General features: G+C 41.7%; 1 protein-coding gene across 1 annotated transcript in view; it reads right to left on the bottom strand.

Annotated features, from left to right (window-relative positions):
• The window catches only part of Cog4 (conserved oligomeric Golgi complex subunit 4), a 118,307-nt gene that overhangs the window by 35,621 nt on the left and 56,093 nt on the right, over positions 1-26,593 (bottom strand). Inside the window, exons 6-11 of the mRNA XM_067112231.1 lie at positions 10,143-10,299; positions 6,944-7,076; positions 4,013-4,142; positions 3,094-3,341; positions 2,567-2,711; positions 1,269-1,367 (exon numbers count right to left, since the gene is read on the bottom strand). Coding sequence (XP_066968332.1) covers positions 1,269-1,367; positions 2,567-2,711; positions 3,094-3,341; positions 4,013-4,142; positions 6,944-7,076; positions 10,143-10,299 — 912 coding nt within the window. The remainder of the gene's footprint in view (positions 1-1,268; positions 1,368-2,566; positions 2,712-3,093; positions 3,342-4,012; positions 4,143-6,943; positions 7,077-10,142; positions 10,300-26,593) is intronic.

The raw sequence follows: 26,593 nt of genomic DNA on the forward strand, positions 1-26,593 counted from the left end.
GGGCCTCTTTTACAAGACATTCGTAAAAATATGATAATTTTACCAAGTTATGCATGTTTTTTCTAATAATTTATTTTACTTTATTTCGTAAAATTATAATTACAGCTCACACAATATCAAAACAGATAAGAACTAAAATCAATCACATCAATGGAAAGAGGAAGATATGCAAATGCACTTGGTGTAAGAAAATTTTTTTTTTTATTTTTCCCTACCTTCCACAGGAAGTTGAAAGTGACTATTTAAAGCCCTGTGTGGGGCTTCTTTTACAAGACATTCGTAAAAATATGATAATTTACCAAGTTATGAATGTTTTTTCTAATAATTTATTTCATTTTGTAAAATTATAATTACAGCTCACACAATATCATACCAGATAAGAACAAAGATCAGTAGCAAATTCTTAGTATATTTGTTGTAAAATACTGACGAGAGTTACTGAGATGGGGAGATGCAGTAACTTTTTGTGAGGTATACAAGTTTTTTCTAATACTTCTTTGCACTTTTCTTTGCAAAATGACAATTATAGCTGACATACTATCATAAAAGATAAGAACTAAAACCAACAGCAATCCCTGGGTATATTTATGAGTAAATAAATAAAAACATGTCCTGGAGTTGCAAAGACGCAGTACATCCTCTGAAATCTCAAGGAATACTGATCGATATCTCTCCTGTGCTGAAGTAATAAGTTGCCATAAGTCATTTATGGACCATTGAAGTGCTATGAACCTCTTTCCAGCCAAATTCATTCAAACAGTATGGCACGTAATGTTAATACTCATATGAGAATTCTCATCCATCAAAAATCTATTATAGATACTCGTATGAAGATTCCCATCAATTAAGGGTTACTAATCACATAATGTTGACACATACAATTCAAGACTAAAGGGCTGTGCATACCCAGGCTTGGTTATGATACTCATCACTATTATGAATGAACTGGAAGTCAACATCATCACTCTTCTATGCAATGCCTTGTTACATTTTCCATTGTGCCATCATCATTTTCATTATGTTTGTTTCAGTTTTCAATCACTTCATCAATGTTTCCTTATTTGTTTGTGATTTTGTGTTTTCACATATTTGTGCCTTCTGCAAGTGCATCCCGTAGTTGGAAGCAGGCATTTGTTGCTTACCCTACAGAGTTACCTTGAGTGTTCATTTGATTTCACTTTTAGTTTTTCCATTGAGCATAAGTTTTTCATGCATTTTTTCTCAACAACATAATTTCATTTTTTTGTTTCCACTTCCTTCCTACTTACCAAAAAAGCTTGTCTAAGAGCATCAAAGTCAGTAGTGGAAGAATTTATTTTGCCTGCCTGAAGAGTTGACTGTAAAGATGACTGTAAAACAGTGTAAGCCTGCAAAAGAATTGATTTACAATGAAACAACCATTAATGTCCAACCTTTGCATACTATAGCAATAGCTCTTAAAATACCAGTACAGGCAACTTTAAATTCTAAAAATATAATACTGTGGTAATTGTGCTATGTATAATCAATTATCTTTCTGATATCATTACTCCAAGCTCAGCAATTTTATAATTGTAAAAATGTGGAAATACTGTAGAGTATACTTTTGCTTGTGTAGATGGCACATTCCAAATACACTCTTCCTTACCACACCCCTTAGCCAACCCAGTGAGATCTAATATATTTAGCTTGCTTATCCAATTAAACTACTTTTATAATGAACATACAATACTGTATCAAGTTTGGTTATTTATTAACATGAAAGTTTAACTAGACAAACAAGTTACATTTTCAGCAATGGGTGAAAACTCAGGAAAGACAAAATCAATGTTGGCCAGTTATGTTGGATGAGGCCACAGGAATGGAGGAAAAGTATAAGGCATAAAAAGCCAAAAGTTTAACTGGCAATAGGCTAATAATTGTGGCACTGAAGACAACATGTTAACCCCAAGTAGTAGCATACATGCTGATTATTTAGGCAGGGAGGGATATTAAGCACACCAACCACCCAAGATTTAAAATATTCCTCTAGAGAGTAGAGAATTAACTGAAATAAGTTCATAACCAATTAAATTAACTATCAAGTTGAATAGTAAAATCTATAACTTATTTCCATCAGAGAAGAAAGCTGTGATTTATCTCTGAAACAGTGATACTATACAGAGACTGGAATTATGTTGAATTTGCCTTAGAGTACTGTATATCCCATTGTAAGAATATTACATTACTAGCCTTAATCCTATAACTGAATACAAACCACTGATGTTATAGTACAATATACATGTAAAGGATCCTAGACAAAGAGCATACAACCTATATTATTCTCTGTAAGCTGCATTAAACATTTTTTTGTTATGTCCCATTGGCCTCAAGCTGCAGCTTTCTGTACCTGTTCATGCTTCATTTAAGAATGAATCACTCAGGCTCTACAGGCCTCCAATTTTAAGTCAATGACTTGCTTAAACTGTTTTAATATATCATATGTGAGCATTATAAAATTGACCACACCATCATTTACATTGCTATACCTTTATACTGTTAGCAAAATGAACTAATTTTCTTCTTTATATGTATGAATAAAACTTACCTGATTAAAATCTAAATAACCTTGGGCAGGGAAACCTTTTCTCAAAGTCTGATTAAATCCACCAGCTAGCTGTGTCTCAATTAGTGTAACAGCATGATTGAGCATTGCACAAACCCCATCAACACTGCTTGAAGCAATGGCACGCCTAAGAGGACAAAAATTCCACATGAAAACCATATGTAATGAGGAAAACGAAGAACTCTCTCCCTGGCTCTTCATTAACTGATTATTTCAAAACTTAATATATAAGAACAGCAATAATGGCTTGTGTCTTCAAGTCTCCTAGTAGAATGCACAAAACAGTATCATATTTTATTGAATGAAGATATTGCTGATAATTTCTTACTACCAAAAGTCAAGTTCATATAATAAAAGATTGAAAATCTTGTGAAAGAAGGAAAATAGCACATCAACTCTGCATGAAACAGACCTCAAGAAAAAAAAATGCAAACGACCACAGTAAGAGGTCCAAAATGTTTTACATACAATATATAAAATATAAAAATACTATTGGTATCTTTACTAACCTTACACTCTTTTTGATAATGTAAAACACATCATCAACTAATGACGACGTCTTAGCTTTTTCTTCAACTGTATCCATAGCTACAGCTTTCTTGAAAGATTCATTAAGATAGAACTGCTCAAGTATTGTGTAATCTCCAACAATCACAGCCATGTCACATATGAGCTGAGTATGGGAGAGCTTTGCTTCAAATGCTGCCTCCTGCTTGTCTCTCTCAACTTTGTCTGGGATAGAAGCCTCAAAGTCAGCCTGTACAGATAAAAAAAAATTTAACAAATACATTTTAAACAAACTCTATATCATATCCATCAAATCTTAAAAGAGTTAACAAACTAATAATTATTTTTATATAAAAAAGCATGATCCAAAGTATCGTAAGTCTGAGCTGTCATTACTGAAGATATATTAAGCAGACAGCATCTGGCCTCACAAATACTCTGACTTATCCTTCTGGAAACAAACATGTCCTGGGGATAATTATGTAACATATTCTCCTTTGTAACACAATGCAAATAACTAAATAATAAAAGTTGCATGATTAGCAAACACTGTACATTTCAAAGGTGTTTCATTTTAAATTCCTGTTACATTAACAATTACAAATCAGGTTAAATTAATTTACCTGTGTAAACTGTTCAAAACTTAAGAACAGGTTATGTTTTGAAAAATATTCTCTGTCACAACACATGAAAGTTGTTAAACTGGATATTCTCCAATGTAAAGTTGCAAGCTTACTGTACATGGCGTATAATGCTGTCTCAAGTCAGACTTTAATGTGTATTGTGTATCAATACACACAGCAATAATTGGGTACCATTGCCGCATGGAAGAAGCTACGAGATAAAATATATCAAATTAATAATCAATAACAAAAGCCATTGATAAGCCGAATACCTAAATGCAATTCCCTCTCAACTTACAGATACTCGTCTCCTAATGAACCGGAGGTAAAGTTCTGAACGAGCATTCATCAATGTCAGTTCTCCCAGTAGTGTATCTAAATCTCTTGGATCTGGTAGATCTATCCTGGTATCTTTACCTCCACCTGACCTGTAAAAATAAAATTCCATTTTCAAAGCATAAAATTCTTTTTAATAACGTCCATGTCTCCTAAATACAAACAATTTACCTTCTTATTCTAGTCCAGCCCTGAGAGTGCTAAATTAATTGGCTTCATGGTCTGGTTACACTACATACATTAAAAATTTAGTTATCCTAATGCCTGTACTACTCTGGGCAATGACAGAAAATAGTTTTTAAAAGGATATGATCACGAAATGTAAAGAAATTTATGGAGAGAGTGGTTTCATGAAGCTGGAAAAAGACTGAGTTGGTTTGGATACATGAAAAGAAGGGATGATGAAGAGTTGGTCAGTAAAGCATTAGACTTTATTGACAAGGCAAAAATGTGTAAGAGGGCCAAGGAAATCACTGAGTAAGGGGATAAATGAAGACCTGGACCAGCTATGAACTGAGGCAGAAATATAACAGTACAAAAGAATGAAGAGAACTCATTTCACCTCTAACCTTATACAGGCAGTCCCCAGTTAACAGCAGGGGTTCCATTCCCAGCCGAACGTTGATAACCGAAAATTGTCATTAACCGGAACATCACAATAATTATGGTAAATGGCATTTACAACACTGTAAGCACCAATAAACTGCTTACTGGCACCCAAAATCTTGTTAACAATGCTTTTAGCCAAGTGCCACAAAACCGGAATGGCATTAACAGATGCTGCCGGTAAACTGACTTAAAAGTTTTATGGTAATGATGATGAACATTATTTTTCTTAAAGTTATACTGTACTGCCGTGTACTATACAGTGCAGCTTTACATAATTTATAAGCATCATATTAGTACATTTTGAATCTTTCTTTCATCAGCATCCCCCTTTAAATTCAGCCCTGCTACTCACTACATCACAATGACTATTTCACCGTTTTAAAGCAGATGCAGAAGACATTCCTGGTAAGATATGTGTGTTAAGGGACATAAAACATACAAGGTTTGCAATTTTAATTTTTCTATAAAAATTAACTATTTTACCTATATTCTTTTCTTCAGCATCCTGCTTTATTCAAATACATAAAATTAATAAACACCAATAACCTCAACAGATCTTAGGTACCTCCTTGGCCTCCGATTTCCCAAATGATGCTCACCATCACCTTAAACATGTACATAGCAGAAGTCTGAGCCTCTATCATTTATTATTTAAAGGATGATGCCCAGTTGCCCACACACAGATCACTGAGTAAAAGCACATATAAAAAATATGAAGATAAAGGCACATAAACAACTGCTCACTACTTGGTCCCATATTCGATTACAACAAAAATAGGTAGTAGCAAGTGACAAAATGATAATAAGACAAGGCAAAAACTGTGAAGCACCTCAAGCTTGAGCACAGAAAATCTAAATAGAGATTAAAGAAAAATGTGATCTAACCCCCTGCCTAGTAACCATAGTAAGGTGTACTAATCACAACATTCATGTACTGTACTGTCTATGTGCATAAAGCCCCTAGTAATTCTTCCAATAGCATAGTACACATAATACATGGAAATTTTTTCTCTGTTATTTCCCAGGATATCAGAAAGATGTACCGGACACTATTTCTACAAAAATAAAATAAAACTGAAAAAAAGGGTATGATCTCACAAGACTGCCATGAACTGTTTCCTTCACTCTTAAATCTATCACAGAGGAGGCAAGAGCCACTGATCAAACCTTGAAAGACTACATAGGAAAGTAATAAATGTAACACACTTCTACTATCTGAAGAAGTAAGACCTAGGTGAAAAGGACCACTGTACAGTACATGTGAACAATAATACCTAGTCCAATGCTTGGTTCTTTCATTTTCAATCTCAAAAACTGATATACAACCTTAAATGTCATCTCTGAGATGATTTATTCCTAAGACAGTAGATTGACAGTGATGTTTATTCTTTCAGACTCGCAAGACAGCATGCAAGAAACTATTGATATTTTTATAAATTTTAATGCCTCAAGCCAACAATTATGACAGCATCCTGAAGAGCATTTCACACGTAAATACATTACAATAAACTTATCCATACAGCAGCATGACTCATACAGTGAAAAAAGTTAGCTACAGCAGAGCATTCTGAATTTGGTTCCATGCCTGCCTTGTGGAAATAAAACTCTATGGCTCTTTGTTACACCATACCTATACACCACTTAAGATTGCCAACATGATAAGTGCAGACACTAATAAGTACACCATCCGAAAATCTGTAAGGCTGAAGATGCAATAAAAAGTGAATACAATAATGGAAACAGCACATATGAATTTGTACTACAAAGTAGCCAAGACAGCAATGTTTGTAAAAAAAAAAAAAACTTGGTAAAAAAAAAAAGTAAAATGGCACACACTTCTAGTAAGGGACTCCCAATTGAAAGGAAGATGCATAACATATTTTGCCTATTAACAACTGAATTCTCAGTTACAGTACTGCCACATCATACTGGTCAGTACAGAATAAGTAAAATAAGAGATTGCATTTTGTCTTGCCATATTATGTGGCACTTCCAAACACCCATGACTTTATCTAATTCTTAGTGATATAGTAAGTATATTATACTTGAAAACTTATAAATGGCTCGAAAAATACAGGGTGAATATAAAGAATAAGAACTACAGCAGGCTAAATTGTTCAGGATGACCATTCATTAGATGAAGTTTTAATCATACTCAAAGAGCCCAAAAGTTTCAAGCTAACAGGAATATCTACGGCATTTTTTATACCTGTACCAGTCAATATCTACATCTAGATCAAAAGGACTTTTTGGTCTAATTTCTAAATAAAGTATTTATTCTAACCTTATTGAATCTCGGACAGATGATACAACAGCATCTAGTCTTCTGTGTTTTCGCATTTCGGACACAATTCTCCCAGCTTGACGGTCACATTCTCTTTGCAGCATTTCCAACACTAGTGACAAATGGCCAGGACCTGAAAAACAAACATGCATGAAGAATCCAGTTATGTAAGTTATGCAAAATTTACACTACTGTATGTATTAAGCTTTGTTTTGCTAATGTTCATTTTAAGTCCACTTCTCTCTATACCACTCTCCTATTTTTTTTACATTTCTACCTCTTCCTCTAATTCTGCTCCCTTGGACCTCGTCTCCTTCAGTCCTATGTCACTTCCTAATTTGCTACAATAAAATCACAATTTTTAAAAGTGTATTGCATTTGTCCTAACAATACAAATCTGAGGTCCTTTAAATTAGGAATTACTTTCAGTGAAGCTGGAAATGGCCATTGAACTTTCAAACAAGGTGGTTAGGCAGTTAACTACCATCTGGGAGGTGGGAGTCCTGCCTGCCTGGATGTAAACATTCCAATGTTTACATCCAATGTTTACATCCAGGCATAAGGTGGGCATGAAAATGTAATGTAAAGGACCTCAGGTTTGTTTAGTTAGGAATAATACAATTTACTTTTAAAAATTGTGATTTGTTCCAACACGACATACAAACCATCGGTCCTTTACATTAAGAAGACTCACTGGTTGGAGAGAGGAATCTGAGTGAGTCTCTACGAAATGACTGGAGGCAAAAGCGCTTTCCTTAGGCAAGGTAAGGCAACGGGTGTGTAGACCGAGGTTTGCACGCCCGCTGCTCCCGCAACACTAGACTCAGGGGTCAACAATTCGGTTCCCTGACCTGAAGAACGGGAATCGCAGACAAGAGATCCCACTGCTTCCCCTGTGGAGGGAGGCAGTCCCTTAGAAGTCCCAGAATTGGATTTCTTGTTGGGGGGGAGGGAAAGATAGCCTTCTTCTTCTTCTTCGACCGACAAGCCTCGGAAGAAGGGGAGGTAGCAGACGATGATGACAACGATGAAGATGACGACACCATCCTAAACCTCTTCTTCAACTTCTTCATCATCTTCTTCAGGATGGCAGTAAAGTCCCCCATCCAGAAAGGAGCAGCAGATGTCACAGGAGCAGCTGGGGTGGCCAGGGTAGCAGGTGCAACCTGGGCAGGAGATTCAGTACAGCCCGGGAGCCAGGGAAGCCAGAAGCAGTGACTGGGGCGACCAGAACAGCCTGGACAGGTGGAGAAGCCAGGAAAGGCCGAGAGCCAGGGAAGCCAGGAGCCGCGACCGGGGGTGACTGGGACAGCTGGGGCAGGTGGAGCAGCCAGGATAGCCTGGGAGCCAGCAAAGCCAGGAACAGGAGTATGAACCATAAGATGAGGCATGGAAGAGGTCACCATCATGGATGGTCCTGGCTGGGACAGTGGGGCCACGAGAAGCCAGAAGGCAGAGGCACTGCATGCTGAGATGCCAGCACGCCGGTCACCTTGGTCCCCAGGTGAGACAAGACAGTCACCGGCATCTTGGCAAAAGCTGTCATAGTCACAGTGCTGGTGGTAGCGGTAGCCATGGTGTGAGTCACCATCAGAGTGCCAGTCAGATGAGCGAGGAGACCCTCCAGTGATGGGACTCCAGGTGGAGCCAGGTTGAACTCAGATCCGTAGCCTGCCCCCCAAGAGAAACCTCTACCGCCAAACCTGAAGAAAAAGTCAGATCAATGGAGGGAGTCTCCACTTGCTCCAGGGGGAAAAATTCCCGCCCAGGGAGAGGAGAGACCCCTGAGAAGAGGTTGTCCTGATCATCACCGCCCCAGCCCCCATCATTCCACAACCAATGAAGCGAGCGAAGAAGACGAAGGGAAGTCCTCTCCCGAAGGAGAGGCAGCCAGAAGGGGAAGTTTGCCAGGAGAAGGAAACAATCCCGAGGGGTTAGCCATCAAGGGAGTCATTGGGGGACTATAACCCTCAGACGATGCCTTGGACTTGGAAGACTTTCTCCGGTACTGTTTCCTCCCCTCAAATTTCACCCACTGCTCAGCTGACCAGGAGCAACACTCGGCATAAGCAGATACACGTAAACACACACCCCCTGCAAGAGGAGCAAAGAGCGTGCGGGTCCACATCAATATTTGACCTGAAGCTACTACACTTCTTCCCGCCAACCCCAGGACACACGAGGTTTATTTCCTTCATGGGCTTGCATTATGAAAACAAACACATTAAGCAATCAAAGCAAGGGAAAAAGAAAAGATCCCACCAGGAAAACAGCTCAACAGCAGTCAGGGCAGATAGTGAGAAACACGTCTGCATCACAAAACGGCTGAAAGCAAATTGGAATGTTTACCTCCAGGCAGGCGGGACTCCCGCCTCCCGGACAGCAGTTAACTAACTAACCACCTCGTTTGAAATTTCAACGGCCGTTTCCAGCTTCGCTGAAAGTAATTCCTAATGTAAAGGACTGTTGGTTTGTATATCGTGTTGGGACACCAGCAAATTCTTCTGATATATATTACCTGAATTTATTTTAAATCTGTCTTGTGTTATGGTAAAGTAACACTACTGGTTCTAAGTCTTTCTGTACTCTCTGTCTTCATTATGATGATTTTACATTAATTAGACATTCTATAAAGAGCACATCTGCAATTCTAAAAAACCAAAAGTTGATTGCAGTTATAAAAAGTGTGACAACAGCAGCTCCCTGATTTACTGGACTTGGTTGTGTAACAAAGAGGCAATTCCAACAGAGGAACAACCTTTCTAATAGCACAACATAAAAAAACTAAAACTGAAAACCTACTGGTTACCTGACAATACATGTCCAGAGTAAATCTCAGATTATGATTACATTAATCCACTTAAAAGAGACCTCATTTTCAGACTCTCTTAGGGCTTTCCTAGAGGATGTTTCCAAGTAGGAGAAGAAAATTGGAGAAAAGTAATGTTCAAAGAAGTTGGACAGTTAGGTGGAATGAAATCAGAGGCATGGCCATGAAGTGAAAGCATTAATGCAAAATGCAACTAAGGACTATAAAAACAATGTACACAACATTACAGTGCCCTCAACAGTGTACCACTCGAGGCATGCTAAGTTGTACACCCTCACAGCATGTAAGCCAAAAAATTATAAAGAAAACATAAAAATAGTTCAACACAACTAAACATTTGATAAAAACAAAATCCAGTACAGTACTAACCATAATATGTTTCGATGATTGGCTGCCGGATTTCAACAGTTCTTGCAATACCCTCAAACAGTAATGTGATGGTGTCAGCCCAAATAACATGTGATCGCTTTTCTTTTGGACCAAGATTTTGGGCCTTTGTTAGGTTCTGGGCAGTCTTTTCTTGAATCTAAAAGAATGAGAAAAACATTAATTCTATGGAGAAACAAAAACAAAATGGATGATAAATGTATATCTCTTTAAATCAAACTAATCTACATAGTGGGTACAAGGTAATCATAATTGATTGTAATGGCAGACACCACATGAGAAAAAATTATGCTGTGAAGTCTTCCTAGTCTTACGAATTTCTCCAGAGAAGTTAACGTCGCCAAGAGATTCATCCACTGGGTGGTGGAGCAAGAACGAAGCGATAGGAAGAGGTCTAACTTCCTCAGACAGTCTTCCACTCTTCAGTGACGGAGAAGCCCGAAAACTCAGAGAGTCTATCATTACTCCCAAATAAAGAATCTTCTGAGTGGGAGTCATTTTTGACTTCTCGAAGTTCATTGTTAGTCCTAATTCCTGGGTCAGGAGAAGACTTTTTTAAGCCCTTCGTGCATTGATTTTTCGTAGGTGATCGAATTAGCCAATCATCCAGACCTAGCGGGATCCTCACTCCCGCTACATGTAGGCAACCCGCCACAGGATTCAACACTCGAGTGAAGACTTGTGGGGCCTTCGAGAGATCGAAACAAAGTGCTCAAAATTGAGAGATCTGGTCCTTGAAAATGAAACGAAGGCATTTCCTCGAATCCGGGTGAGACAGAATATGGAAATAAGCGTCCTGCATGTCCAGGGATATCTGTATTTTTCACTAATTCTATTGCCTTCTTGTTTAGAAGAGAGGACACTTCCTTCGACAAGGCTGAATGCTTCTCCTAACCGATGGAGTAAGCTGTCAATATGACAAGAGTGTGGTTCAATGGCAGATTCTCCTTGAAGGGGATAGAGTATCCCTTTTTTAAAAACTTTGACTACCCACTGATCCGCTTCTTTTTGCTCCATCTCTCCCAAAAGAGATGAAGCCTTCCACCCCACAAGAGCATGAAGGACTAAACTCACTTGCTAGAGGAAGATCTTTGTGGAAGCAAATGCTGTTTATCCAGAGCGGAAAGCAGGAGGACCGATTTTGTGGCCGAAACCTTCGGCTGTAAACGAGACCCACAGTTCACGCCTTCAGACACCCATACAGGGTGGTGGTACTTCTGCTTATCCATCTTGATGGCTCACCTCCGCAAGAGAGAAAATTCTCCAGGTCTGCAGCTTCAGCACACAAGAAAGGAGATTCTTGAAGCTTCTTGGCGACTACTCCCAAACACCAGTCAAGAAAACTCAACACCTCGAAGGCCTTAAAAATACTCTTCAACATGTGATCCATCTCCTGAGCTGAAAAGAACGCTTTGCAATGGGCGTGAGCTGATCTCTGTCCCAAGTCAATGAGCACAGAAAAGTCCTGGGAGAGTCAGGCACTCCCAGGAAGGAGCCCTGTTGCATATGACAAGTACCGCCTTCGGGAGAGATGAGAGGGGGAAAACACTAAAATAGGCTCTTCCTTGATCCCTCTTGTCAGAAAGCCATTCCTCTACTTGGCGAAGAGCTTTCTTCGAAGATTTAGAAAGAACCATCTTAGGAAGGCTAGTTGAATCCACGGGCTGATAGCTCATCATGTAAGACGAGCCTGGAGAAGAAGGAGAGGACGGAGTGAAAAATCCAAGAACTGCTGAAGAAGGCATTTAAGGAGTGCTGCATACGGCACAGCAGACGTATGCTGCTCCTCTTCTTCCTCAACAGAAGAAATCGGAGATGTCATCAAATCTGATCCAGAAGCAGTCTGCGCTACAGGTTTCTGTAAAAGATGAAGGATACTATCGTTTTTTGTTGCAAAGGTTTGAGTGCTGGGTCCAAAGCAGAAAAAGGCTTATCCGAAGCTGCAGAGCGCTTGGAAACATGATGAGGTTCAAGCGCTATCAGAAGTTTGGCAGCTTCAGGGCACTCTGATGAAAGAGAATGTCCGACCCTCTCACCGCGTCTGACTGCATCAGGGCACTTGGCCACATCAGGGCGCTGGGCCGCATCAGGGCTCTTGGCTGCAACATGGCGTCTGGCTGCTACAAGACGCTTGTCTGCTTCAAGGTGCTCAACATGACATCCCTCCGAAACAGGATGTTCCGAGGAAACAGGGCACTTCGCGAAACCTGGAGCTGATCGTCCAGAGGTGTAGAGAGCTAGAACCTCGCTACTGGCGCTGAAGAGAGAAGAAAAAAGCTCTGGAGTGTCCCACTTGCTGCCCAAAGGTTGAGGACTTAAGGAGGGAGATATGGGAACTGATCTTTACCCGAGAAGCATCTCTGAGTGGGCAAGAATCCACTGTAAAACAACGAACAACGAAGACGGCTCCTACAAGGCGACGCTTCTTCAGAACTTGACAAAAGCAGATGCACTTCCGAGACGCCTTTCCAGTGGCTGTCTCTACTCGCAACCTGGGATGCAACAGGTTGGACTGGGGTGACGACTGCCCGTGGGCAGACCCTACTGACCTCCCTTGGGCTACCAGTATGCCTCCTCCCAGGTAGAGGGGTATATGGCAGTGACCTACGCCTAGGAGAATCAGCCGATGCACTTCCGAGAAGCCTTTCCAGTGGCTGTCTCTAGTTGCAACCTGGGATGCAACAGGTTGGACTGAGGAGACAACTGCCCATGGGCAGACCCCACTGACCTCCCTTGGGCTACCGGTATGCCTCCTCTCATGTAGAGGGGAGTACGGCAGTGACCTGCGCCTAGGAGAATCAGCAGGACGAGCAGTTGCCCCCTCCACTACACATCCAGAAAGATGCCTTTCCAGGCTGTCTGTTTATACCTAGCACTGGCAACAGGCTCAACTGAGGGGGCGAATACCTGTGTGTAACCCCCCGACCTCCCTTGGGCTTCCAGTGTGTCTCCTCCCAGTGTAGGGGAGTATGACAGGGATCTTCATCTAGGAGAGTCGAGGGACATGTACACACCTCCTCCACTGCACAATACTTCACTATCACAAGGTTAACATCTGTTAACCTAAAACAAGACTGGCAATGGCACGAGAAGGAAGTGAGGCAGCCAGGCATGGGAGCAAGTGGATAAAATGGGCAGGAAGGTCAGCAGTGGGAGAGAGATGACTTAGATGGCGTCAGGGTACCAGTAACTGGCGCCGAGAGCCCAAGAGCAAACGCCGAGGCGCCAGAGAGTGAGCCCTGAGCGCCCGAAGTGGGCGCCTAGCGCCTGATAGCGGGCGCCAAGCGCCCGAAAGCTGGTGCCGAGCATTCTGCAGTTGGCAGCCGTTGAGCCAGTAGCTCGAGCAGGCGCTGAGCGTTCTGCAGTTGGTGGCCACTGAGCTAGTAGCTCGAGCAGGCGCCAAGCGTTCTGCAGTTGGTGGCCGTCAAGCCAGTAGCTCGAGTAGGCGCCAAGCATTCTGCAGTTGGTGGCCGTCAAGCCAGTAGCTCGAGTAGGCGCCGAGCACTCTGCAGTTGGTGGTCGCCAAGCCAGTAGCTCGAGCAAGTGCCGAGCGCTCTGCAGTTGGCGGCCATCGAACCAGTAGCTCGAGCAGGCACCAAGCATTCTGCAGTTGGCAGTCGCCGAGCCAGTAGTTCGAGCAGGCTCCAAGCGTTCTGCAATTGGCGGCCGCCCGCACGCCGAGCAGGCGCCGAGCATTCTGCAGTTGCCAGGTCGCCGAGACAGTAGCTCGAGCAGGCACCAAGCCGCTCTGCAGTTGAGTAGGAGAGCGCCAGAGAAGGAGCCAAAAATGTGTAACTCTTCATGATTCCTGTCATCCTCGAAAGCACGCTATAACCAAAACAATGAGCACAATTCTCTCCCACTGTATTCCTGCCCTTAGACTTTCAGTTCTCTGCAAAGGAAAGTGTAATATGTTCAATTCATTTTTAAGAACAAATTTATGAAGTACACAGAGTACCATTACACAGATATCTTAATTCCTTTAACATACATACCTCAGTACTCATCAAACATTATTTGAGACTCGCTGGTGCATTTCATACTCAAAAAATCGGTCCGGAGCGAATACAAGATTACGTTTATTACACTACACGGAAAAGGAAAGTTAACCTTTACGGACCAAGATGATATATACATCTCAATTCCTGTCACATGTTTGAGATTTACAGTTATGCCTTTCAAAAACCAAAAAATTGGTTGGGTAGATAACGCAACCTTGATATTTTACACTAAAGAAGAGGCAGCGAATGCAAAACTGTAAGTTTCTTTACAAAGGAAATTCAGTTTGCTACCAAACACATTATACACTATTCAAGACAAAGTACACACAATATCATCATACATACAAGTCTCATATTCTAATTAAGACTGAGACTTGCAGATAAGAGACAAAATCATGTTACTGGTTTGGCAACGAACACAATGTTTACATTCATTGCAAAATCGTCAGTTAAACTACGCTGTAGGTAGTTAAACAATTGATTATGAGTTCGCTACTGTTGTGAAATACAACAAATTAAAGAAAACAATAAAAACTGTCCTGAATGCTATGTTTGAAGGCTCCTGAAATCGGAGATAAAACATCACCAAAATCCTGCCCTGACCGCAAATTTAAGAACAAAGCTGACAAAGACGCTCTGTGTTGACTCGAGCGTCGGCAGAAACGTGATGACGAATGTTTGCCGAGTAGTTCCTGATACTCTCGTTAGTGGGCGAGACCAGTCACCTGCACTAAATTGAACTGCTAACCCGCGAATTTTTTAATTTAAGCTGCCAAGGCATGAGAAACTCTTAGCTAATGTAATTACTGTATTGGGTAAGTTGCATATATAAAAATCTGTATTTAGTCGTGAAAAAGCAGGGTAGCATTGTACTACCAATTTGTGAAGGTAACTCCATGATACTGGTAAAGGTAACTCGGGGTTTCTATGAAACCCGGGTATCCAGAGTGACACGGTTCTCCTTGGAGGTCCAAGCACTTGGAGCTTCTGAGTCGCGTACAGGACGACCTTCGGTTGCTCCCTCTACCCGAGTGTCTGAAGAAACATGGGCGGAGGTATGATATTACCAATTTGTGGAGGTGACTCCATGATACTGGTAAAGGTAACTCGGGGTTTCTATGAAACCTGAGTACCCGAAGTGACACGATTCTCCAAGGAGAATCGTGTCACACCCGGTGCTCCTGTGTTGCAGGATCTCGGAGAGACCCACAGCACAATTCTCGAGTCCAAAGATGTGGAAGAGCACCCAGAAGATACAGCACACAAGTAGATGAAGGCAAAGACGACGATGATAATTCGATTCTCTTCTTCGACTTCTACCTCAAGTCCCAGGACCCTTGCACCATTCCCGTGGGAAGGTGTCGAGCAAAAGTTGCTTGCATGCTTGCATGGTATCGTTAGTGAGAGAATCCGTAATTCCCAAGTCCCTTGATTCTACATCTGAAAAATCTAAAACATTACTGTACAAATGTCAAGTAATCATTTTCAGAATACAAACCTTCCTTTGCACTGTGAAGGAATAAAACTCTCCGAGAAAGACGAAGAGTGTCGTAAGCAAAGTGAGAAACCAGTTTAAGCTCATTGCTGTAGCAACATAAAAACCAGTTTACCCTATGGCTAAAAAAGTTCCTAGGTTGTGTTATGTCAGCATGAACAAATATATCAGATTACTGAACATGCAACACACAAGGGTAAAATAAGGGGATGGACTTGCATTATATCATATTAGCACGTTATGCCCAGATACAGTAAACAAAAACAACAAAAAATACAGAATATGCAACACACAAGGGTAAAATAAAGGGATGAATTTGCATTATATCATATTAGCACATTAGGCCCAGATACAGTATAAGCAAAAAACAACAAACTAGTTTTATCACTCTCAATGTTAATAAGTTGTAGGGTTGTGTTATGTCAGAATGACCAGTTATATGTTAATACTAAGCATGCAACACAAAGTAAAGTAAGGGGTTAGATTTGCATTATATCATAATATTATGTACAGATATATGCAAAAACATCAACATACTTATATATATGAAATCATCACATAAAGAAACACATCAGTCGAACGGCAGGTACAGAGGGAAGAGCGGCATGTTGCTCTCTCTCCACAGCCAAAAGCAAAGTGAATGCATACCAACTGGGTGGGGGGGGACTCCCACCTATAGTTGGTAGCCAACTACATACTCAACCACCTTGTTTAAAGTTAAACGGCCGGTCTCCAGCTGCGCTTAAGCATATTCCTATTGTAAAGACTGATGGTTTGTATATTGTGTAGGAACAACCTCTTATCTGGTAGATATGGTCTTAGCATGAAGAGTCTTCAATAGTAGAGAAGCCTAATACTGTACTCACTAAGCCACAAAAATTATATTTTCATAATAAAATTAAGTTTCATATATACTTTCCACTCGAGAGGCAGCCTAAATTTTAAAATCCACGGTAGCGCTCCGATTGTTTAGTGTAGGTGACCAGTCCCACCCACTAACGGGAATACTATAAACGACTTAGCAGACAACCTCATTCTGTTTCTCCCCTTATGTCCATCAGAGGGAAGGAGGGCGGGCTCTGATTCTGTAATTACGTGGTAGGTATGTATGAAACTTAATTTTATTATGAAAATATCATTTTCAAATAAGTAACTTACCAAGTAATTACATACCTGAATCCCACATTGATAGGAGGTGGGATACATGGACATATTCCAATCCAAAACATTAAGATATATAATAAATTTGAAATAGACAAAGTTGCTAGCACTGGAAAACAATGCTTGTTGTTTCCTTATCAGCTAAGTGAGCCATTGCAGGAGAATACTGCCTCTGGTTGGCAGCATCTTAACGGCAGTATAGCCGAGGTTTGCCTCTACTTAAATGGGAGCTTTGCAGCGAAGGAATATTCCGTTGCCTGGCAAAGCATCGTTAAGTGCCCTTGCCCTGGGCGCAGTACAGTACCCAAAAATAAAAACAACCAAACAACTTTGTCACCTACACAGAAAATAAACAACTACCCATCCACTGAGAGTGGTGGGTACTCCAGGTGCACTGTACCCCCCGGCTCCCAAAAAATTCAGCACCTTACTACAAGGTGAAGAGACAGACGGAGAAAATCCTTTGCTTCCTCCCTCAGTGCCATGCCAATGACTAAAAATGGTCCCAAGGTACTGCAAAATTTTTAAACATTGTTTTGACTTCAAGAAAAATTTAGAAGTGAAGAACTAATATACTTCCATTGGGCCAATTGCCAAATGGAAGTGAGTGACATAATGAACCTGAAAGCTAATGAGGTAGAGACTATTCTGGTCTCTTAGCTTTCCCTTAACAGGTAGGCAAATCGTTCTCCTGAATCTGAGAGTGCGTCTTAAAAACAAAGTTCACTGGAGATGAAGGACAATGCATTCATAGACAGAGGGCAAGACAGGATCTTGTCAAGAAACCCTAGGTATGGATGGCCCTCTGATTATAAGGCTTGCTCAGGTAAAACCTGAAAGCCCAAACTAGACATTTTGCTTACTCACCCAGAGCCAGGGATGTCCATCAATTACTTACAGGAGAAGCACGGATCCTGTTTCTTTCTTGGCCAGGAAAACGTAGTGTTAAAGCACAGACTGTCTCCCTGAGCGGAATCTGCTCACTCGTCCATAGTCTGAAGCTCACTAACTTGTTTGGCATTTGCTAAGGCTACAAGGAATAGAGTTTGCTAGTTAACTCGAGAATTGTGAAACAGAGAGGCTCAAAAGAAGGGCCCATTAACCACTGGAGAGCTACGTCCGAATTCCAAGATACGGAGTCGACTCTTCTCTGCCTTGGAAGTCTCGAAAGTCTTAATAAGTTGCTAAGATCTTGGATATTAGATAAAATTAGACCTTTTTGTTTAAATAATAAGCCTAGCATTGTTTTATGCCCCTTGAAGGTCCAAGAAGAGATCCCCCTTGGTGTCACTCAGGTACAGGAGTTCCGCTACCTGAGCTAAAGAGGAATTCACAGACAAGATGTTATAACCATTACACCATCTTCAGAAGACTGTCCACAAAGATCAGAGTCTTGGCAAGCTCCTGGACAGTCTGTAAATCTGTCCAAGACGAGAGTGGCCCACCCTTGGTGGTATCTTTTGAAGTGAGGTTGTCTGAGCAGATATGGATTGTGGAAGAAGTCATGGAGAGTCCACCAACAACCATATCTGGTTCAGAAACCATTATTCATGGTTCAGAACGGTGCTAAGAGGGTCATCATCATGTTGCGATGAGCCTGAAAACATGTTCAGCTCTGCCTTGACTGAGTTGGAATGTAGAAGGGTGTAAAGGTCTAGGTTGGACCTAACTTGCAGCATGGTGTAAGTTGCCCATGCAAGAGGGTCTAGGATTGGAGAACAAAAAGAGGAAAGCAAATTTTCCTTGAGCCGGCAAACTGGGCCAAAATCGGCCTGTCCCATAGATTCTACAGATTCCACCATACCAGAGGATCCAAGGTCCACTCGACGGGAAGGACATGCTTCTGGCGGTTCAGTGCATCTGCCGGAGCTGATTAGTTTGCCCTGAAAAAGTCAAGTGACTGGAACTCGATTTGACATGCCCATCATAGGAGTTCTCTACTGACTGGTGTAAAAGTGTGGGGGGAGAGAGAGAGAGAGAGAGAGAGAGAGAGAGAGAGAGAGAGAGAGAGAGAGAGAGAGAGAGAGAGAGAGAGAGAGAGAGAGAGCCTCCTTGCTTCCTTCTCCATATGCTTAAAGAAGACTGTGGTCTTGAAACAAGATTATCACAGTCCATGTGTGAAATAGGTTGAGAAGCATTGAAGCTGTGAAACAAGATTACCACAGTCCATGTGTGAAATAGGGTTGAGAAGCATTGAAGCTGTAAGTGAAAAGCTTTCTGCTATCTGACAGAGATGAGAATATACTTAGGACTGTGGTCTTGTAACAAGATTACCACAGTCTAGGAGTGAAATAGGATAGATAAGCGCTGAGGCCTTTAGTGAAAAGCTTTCGGCTATGTGACAGATAAGACTATTATGTTCTTCCCAGGGCCATATCCTAGAAACTACCCGGTTCCCTAAGCAGGCTCCCCAACCCAGATCCTAGGCATTTGAATGGAAAACCAGGTCTGGGCTCTCGGTATGAAGGAACTCCCCTTCCAGAGGTTTACATTCGGACAGCCACTACTGTAGGGCCAACCTAATTCAGGGCTAAGAGAATAAACAAAAGTGTCCAGCTGCGTTTCCCTGCCCCAAATGTTAAAAACCTCCACGCACTTTCCTTTGAGGGTAATCGAAGAAGTCAGTCATCCAGGTAAAGACTGATTTTTCAGAACATGAAGTCAAATGCCAGAGGAGTGAGGACTCGAGAGAAGGCTTGCCGTAGAGAGACCAAAACGCAAATCCTCACCCTAGAGGACCCTGTTCCTCCAGACGGACTTGAGATACTCCCAGAGCCTGACAGGGACATGGAAGGATACTTCTTGCATAACCCACATCTTCATCCAAACACCCTTGGAGAATGGGTGATAGGATTTTTGGTTCATCTCTACTGCATTCTGAACTTCGTCTTCTATTCTAAGAGGTAAAAGGGGCATTGCAGGCCATGCAGATTCACTGACGACTATACGGACTCGCAGACAACCGAGGGAACTTGCAGATCCTCGTCCTGACTCGCACACAACCGTGCGGACTAGCTGCCGACCCTGCGGACTCTTTGACAGTCGGCGGACACTTGGACATTTGAGTAGACTCAATTATAACAGATTCACTAACACCACGTACAGGCTGAAGACATATGCAGAAAAATGGTATTTTCATAATGAAATTAGGTTTCACATATACTAACCAAGTAATTACATAGCTCTACTTTCCACTAGTGCAGCAGTTAAAAATTTGAAGTTCGTGGTAGCGATTCATTTATTTATCGTGTAGGTAACTAACCCACCCTCTATTGGGGAACAATAGGTACAACGTTAACAGCAATCGTCACTACTTTTGTGCTTAATGTCCATCAGAAGGGAGGGGGAGGGCTCTCATCTTGTAATTACTTGGTAAGTATATATGAAACCTAATTTTATTATGAAAATACCATTTTCATATATGTAACTTCCCAAGTAATTACATAGCTGAGTCCCACATTGATAGGAGGTGGGAAAAATGGACATATTCTATTACAAAAACAATCAGATACGAGGGTGAATTTGCAACATAAAAAACTGTTAGCATTGATAAAATGCTTGTTGTAACCTTACCTGGTAAGAGAGCTGCAGTAGATGATTTCAGCCTTGGTCTGTGCTCATCTTGACCTGTAGCGACTTAGTGGAATGGCCATGATAAGTCCCTACTTTTGAGAGGCAGCCTTAGAGTGTAGGAGACTTCCAAACACCCATAAAGCAAAACAGGAAAACTGCCCTTGCCCTGGACACAGTACCAAAATACAATAGACCAATAAAAAATAGTTACCAACAACAATAAAGATTAAAACCATCATACCACTACCACAGATTGGTGGGTACTCCAGGTATAAGTACCCCCAGGCTTCCCCCCCCAAAAAAACTTGACACCCAAAATTTCAAGGCGGAGGAGTTACGGATAGGAAGGGTTGCTTCCTATGCTTCCTCCCCCAATACTGAGCCAGCCACCAATAACAGACCTAAGGTACTGCAATTTTTGTATGTCGTTTCAATTTCTTTAATAAAATATGAGGCAAAAACGGAATTGCATTTCCAATATGTCGACTGGAGGATAGTCGAGAGCGACATACTATATCTAAAGGCATACAAAGTGGCAACAGCTCTAACATTGTGTGCTCTCACCTTAAAGGAAAGTAGGACACCATCTTCTATTTGAGAGTGTGCCTCAATGATCAGACTTCTGAGAAAAAATGGCAGAGCATTCTTAGACAATGGTTTTGAAGGGTTCTTGACGGAACACCAGAGATTACTGGCAGGGGCTCTGATTTTCTTTGTCCTGTCTAAATAATACCTCAGCACCCTCACTGGGCAAAGGACCCTTTCCTCCTCCTCTGATCCTAGAATGTCCATAAGGTTTAATGAGCATGGCCAGGGATTAGATGGGGACTTGTTCTTAGCATGGAAGCCAAGTATGATGGTGCATACAGCATCTATAGCCTGCAGCATGCTTACTCTTTTGGCGGTCGCCAAGGCAACAAGAAAAAGAGTCTTTTTAGTTAAATTCTTGAATAAAATAGTACGGAGAGGTTCAAAAGTAGGACCCGTTAACCATTTAAGTACAACATCTAGGTTCCATGACACGGAGTTGTCCTTCACCTATTTATAAGTCTCGAAAGTCTTAATCAGATCCATTAGGTCTTGACTGGGGGCCAAGTCTACACCTCTATGCTTGAAGACTGATCCCAGCATAACTCTATAGCCTTTGATAGTCAATGGAGAGAGTCCTTTGAAAGTCCTGAGAAAGAGAAGAAAGTCCGCTATTTGGCTTACAGTGGTTTTAGCAAACGACATATTATTGCTGCTGCACCACCTGCGGAAGATAGCCCACTTGGCCTGGTAGACTCAGCTGGTAGACTTACGTCTACATCTAGAAATAGCTTCCGCACCTTGCTTTGAAAAGCCCTTCACTCTGACAAGTCTCTGGATAGTCTGAAGCCTATCAGAGCTAGAGAGGATAGTCCTTGATAGAACTTCCAAAGATGAGGCTGTTTGAGAAGATGTGAACTTTGAGGCAGTAACCTTGGAAAGTCCACTAGAAGCTTGAGAAGGTCCAGAAACCATTCTTTGAGAGGCCAAAAGGGTGCTATCAGGGTTATCGATACGTTTCCGTGACTTCTCAATTTGTTGAGAACCCCACCCCAACCATGTTGAATGGCGGAAAGGCATAGAGGTCCAGGTTCGACCAGCATTGTGTCTGTCGCCCATGCCTAGGGATCTGGGACTGGTGAACAAAACAGAGGAAGACATTAATTCTTCGATGTGGCGAACAGGTCCCTGTCGGCCTGCCCCACAACTTCCAGAGGCTGTTACAGACACTCAAGTGCAGGGTCCACTCTGTCGGAAGGACCTGACCCAGTAGGCTTAATCCATCCACCAAGACGTTCATCTTTCCATGGATGAATCTGGTGGTAAGTCTGACCTGATTCTGGTCTGCCTAAATTACAGGCAGTCCCCGGTTAACGGCGGGCTCGGTTAACAGCGATCAGGTTTTATGGCTCTTGTCTAGCGACGAAAATCGCTGATTTCAGCTTATCAGTGTCGATAATTGGGTATTGGCACCGATACATACCTAGCAGAGGCGCCGATAACCAAAAATCGGCGCTTTTTGGCGCCGATACCCGCAAAAATCGCCAAAAAAGCGATTTTCGGTTAGTGGCGACGGTTATCATCACACCCTCAGAAACGGAACCCCGCCGATAACCGGGGACTGCCTGTAGCAGCTTCTTCGCTGTCTGACAAATGGAGAATGAGTGGGTTCCTCCCTGATTCTTGATATAGGAGAGAGCCGTGGTGTTGTCGGCATGTACCACCACGGTTCTGTTTGCTACTGCTTTTGCAAAATGCTTCAGGCCGAGGTGAATGGCAGATAACTCCTTAGCATTTATATGCAGCTTCCTTTGATCCAGAGACTAAATGCCAGAAGCTTCCTGAGTGTCCAGAAGAGCTTCCCACCCCTGGTCTAAGGCGTCTGCATAGAAGGAGAGGTCAGGGCTTGGAAGTAGCACAGTAAACCCCCCATATTCGCATTCTCACGATTTGCAGACTCACGTATTCACGGATTTCTCTTTGGAATGTATCTACCCATTATTTGCAGAATTCGCCCTTTGCGGTATTTTTCACTGAGAAATATTCACTAAATACTGTATTTTCATCTCATTTTCATGACTAAATGCACTTTTGTGATAAAACTATTAAAATACTCAGGTAATGCTCGAGTTACGATAATTCACCTTATGACAATTCGATTTTGCAATTGGGTAAGCAATTAATACTGATACAACAATATTATTTATAAAATACTTTTAAATTTTGCACGGGCGCAGGCAGCAGCATAATCAGGCAGTGAGAGAGACCAAACTGCAATAGACAACTTTTCCTCCATCTCTTTATCCCATCTTCTAGTTAAAAAAGTAAAAGAGAATGATAAAAGTATTGTTAGTAACGTTATACTCTTGCATAAATGCGTGCAGCCATAAACAACCAACCAAGAAACTGTTGTTTAGCTTGTAACCAAATTGGATAACAACAGCCGTTTACCTGTATTTCAACCATCGTACAGTAATAAACAATTACCGTAGCTTATACCATAAATGACATTAAGTAGAATAAGACTTATATTTTTATATCATACCCTTACTCGGTATGGATAAAAGATCGTCAAGGAAATATACTGCTAAATTTAAACTTCAAGTTGTAGCTGAAGTTGAGAAAACAATGTTCAAGCTGCTAATGACTATACTGTAAATTATCGTGCATATGCAACATGGATGAAACTCGATCGTAATTAAAATGGGAGAGAAAGTATTTTAACCAAAACTACTGGGTATGAAAGAACACATAACTGTTATTTTTACGCCAATAAACGATAAATACGTAAAGCTCGTATTATGATGAAATCAAGTGAAAATAGCAAACGGAATCTTGAATTTTTTTTTACACAAAACAAACGCCCCTAAACGGCCATCGTCAATTGTCGTCATCTGTTAACAAAAATAATAGGTATATTAATTTCACAAAGAGACATATTTATATTTTGACTTAAAAACACTGTATAACGAAAAATAGCCTTGCCCCTTATAAGTAAAGTATCTAGACTCTAGAGATTCATTTACGCTAACTAGAAGCAAGAAAAGCGCTCTGAACTGAGTTAAATGCGGCAAAATAAACACAGCGTAACCATTTCCAAACCAAAACACTGATTGCTATGAATGCAATTTTTAATACAAAAGCAATATAAGAATATATACAATATTATTGGATACAGTGAATTAAGGCATAACATTTTAAAAGATCCATGGAAAAGATGCATATTCGTTATGTTGATGTTTGTATAATATGATGTGCAAATATAGAGTACAGTATAATTTGGGCTACGTTACTGTGTATGTATACAATATACCATAGTGTAGGCTAAGCTAATTCTTGTTTATTATTCAATTTCTCTTTGTACTGAATTATCATAAGTCACTTTACATGAACCTCCAGAATTAGCTGATATTAATAATTACTATACCGTGTATGTAAAGAGTATATTTTATAGTGTAGGCTAGGCTACCATATATGTACAGTACATGGTACTGAATATCCTAGTGTAGGCTAGGCTATGTTCGAGATACGTTTTGGTATTTCTTACGTTTTTTCCAACAAACGATGGTTTTTTTGGGAACCTGACCCCATCGTAAGTAGGATAATACCTGTATAAGAATTTTTAGTTTGTTTTGTGTGTGTTTGAACTATCAAAATAGGCTGTTCTAAGTGTTTTTAGAAGGGTTCTAAGTATTCGCTGGTTTTAGCTATTCGCGGGGGTGTGTGGTATGCATCCCCTGCGAATACGGGGGGTTTACTGTAGAGACTTTCCTTCTGGAAGCCTCTCCCTGGACATCCACCACTGGAGATCCTACTTTATCTCGTTTGTAACTGGGAACATCACTGTGTCTGGTTGCTGTCTTCTGTTCCAACTTGCACGTAGAAAGAACTGAAGGGGCCTCATATGAAGTCTTCCTAGTTTCACAAACTGTTCTACAAATGAGAGGGTTCCCAGCAGACTCAACCATCGATTCGCTGAGCAAACTGAAAGCGAAAGAAGGTCCTGTACTGACTGAAGGCAGGACTCTATCCTTTTTGGGGAGGGAAAAGCCCAAAAACTCAGAGTTGATCCTCATCCCCAAATAGAGAATCTCCTGAGTTGGGACTAGTTGGGACTTCTCTTGATTTATTAAAAGTCCGAGTTCCTCAGTAAGAAGAAGGGTAGTCTGTAGATCCTTCATGCACTGTTCCTGAGACTGGGAGTGGAGGAGCCAGTCGTCTAGGTATCAGCTTATGTTGATACCTGGGTGGTGAAGCCATCTCACAAGGGGTGACAGGACTCGTGTAAATAGTTGTGGGGCAGTGGAGAGACCGACACAAAGGGCCTGAAACTGGAAGACTTTGCCCCCAAAGACAAATCTCAGCTATTTCCTAGACTCCGGATGTACTGGAATGTGGAAATATGCGTCCTGCATGTCGAGTGTTATCATCCAGTTACCCTGTTGAATGGAGGATAACACTGACTGACTTGTCTCCATTTTGAACTTCGTCTTCTGTACGAAGAAGTTCAGAGCACTGACATCAAGGACAGGTTTCCATCCTCCCGTGGCAAAAAGACCTGCAACTTCAAAAGAACCATCCCTCACTGCCTTACTTGCACAGGATAAAATGCCCAGCCAATGTGCAGCTAAGTCGGGTGCTAAAACATTGTGATCTTCTATTTTCTTGGCGAGAGCTCCTATCGACCAGTCCAGAAAGCTGAAGACTTCCAGTACTTTAAACAAGTGCTTCACAAGGTGATCAAACTCCGAAGAAGCAAAGAAAACTTTAGCCGAAGAAATCTACCAGGAGATAAAGTAAGGTCTTGAGAAGGCTTATGTGAAGGGGGAGCCTTATGCAGAAGGCCCAAAACATCTTCCAACTGCTTCTTGATATGTGCGAAAGAAGGATTTTCAGGCAGGTGAGCGGGAGACGATGAAGTAGGTGTGCGTTCAGTGGAAGTCGGGTGGACAGTTGGTGCCGAGTGCTTTGTGGGTGCTGAGCTGGCTTGAGGTGGGCACTTGGGAGAGCGAGGTGGGCGCTCTGGAGTCCGAGGCAAGCGCTCAACGACTGGGAGGCGGTCTGGCAAATACTCTGGACGCTCATATGGGCGCCGGAAGAAGGAGGGCTTTTCTTAAAAGAGTGCTTAAGAGCTGAATGATGAAGTTCAGCATGTGAACACTTGGAAGAAGGGTGAACGGGGCTGCGCCATATACTGCAACCTGGTTGTAGACTAGCAGAACGGTCTTTAGCACGCTTCGGAGAAAAGGGAGAGGCGTCTCTACCATAAAGTCTCTTCAAGGGACGAGATTCATCTGGGAAGCGCCAAAAAACAACTCTTATTAGCACTAGAGCCACTATCAGAATCAGATGATAACTGGTGGGCACTCACTGTGACGCCTTTCCAATGGCTGTCAGAATTACGAAACATTGAGTCAGATGAGGGGGAAACTGCCCATGGGCTCCAAGGTTCAGGGGAGTGTGACAGTGACCTTCGTTCAAGAGCATCAGCAGGATGGACAACCACCTCCACCACTGGCACTGACAGTGACATTTGTTTAATACTCTACATCATCCAAAAGGACTTTAAGCGATTCACCCAACTTAGAAACAGTATTAACTACGAGATCAAATTTACAGTCGACCTTACTCTTGAAGCTGGCTACGGTACTGGGATAGGAAGCATGGGAGCCAGG

The sequence above is a fragment of the Macrobrachium rosenbergii genome, chromosome 12 (assembly GCF_040412425.1).
Source record: "Macrobrachium rosenbergii isolate ZJJX-2024 chromosome 12, ASM4041242v1, whole genome shotgun sequence".
In the NCBI taxonomy this organism is placed as follows: domain Eukaryota; kingdom Metazoa; phylum Arthropoda; class Malacostraca; order Decapoda; family Palaemonidae; genus Macrobrachium; species Macrobrachium rosenbergii.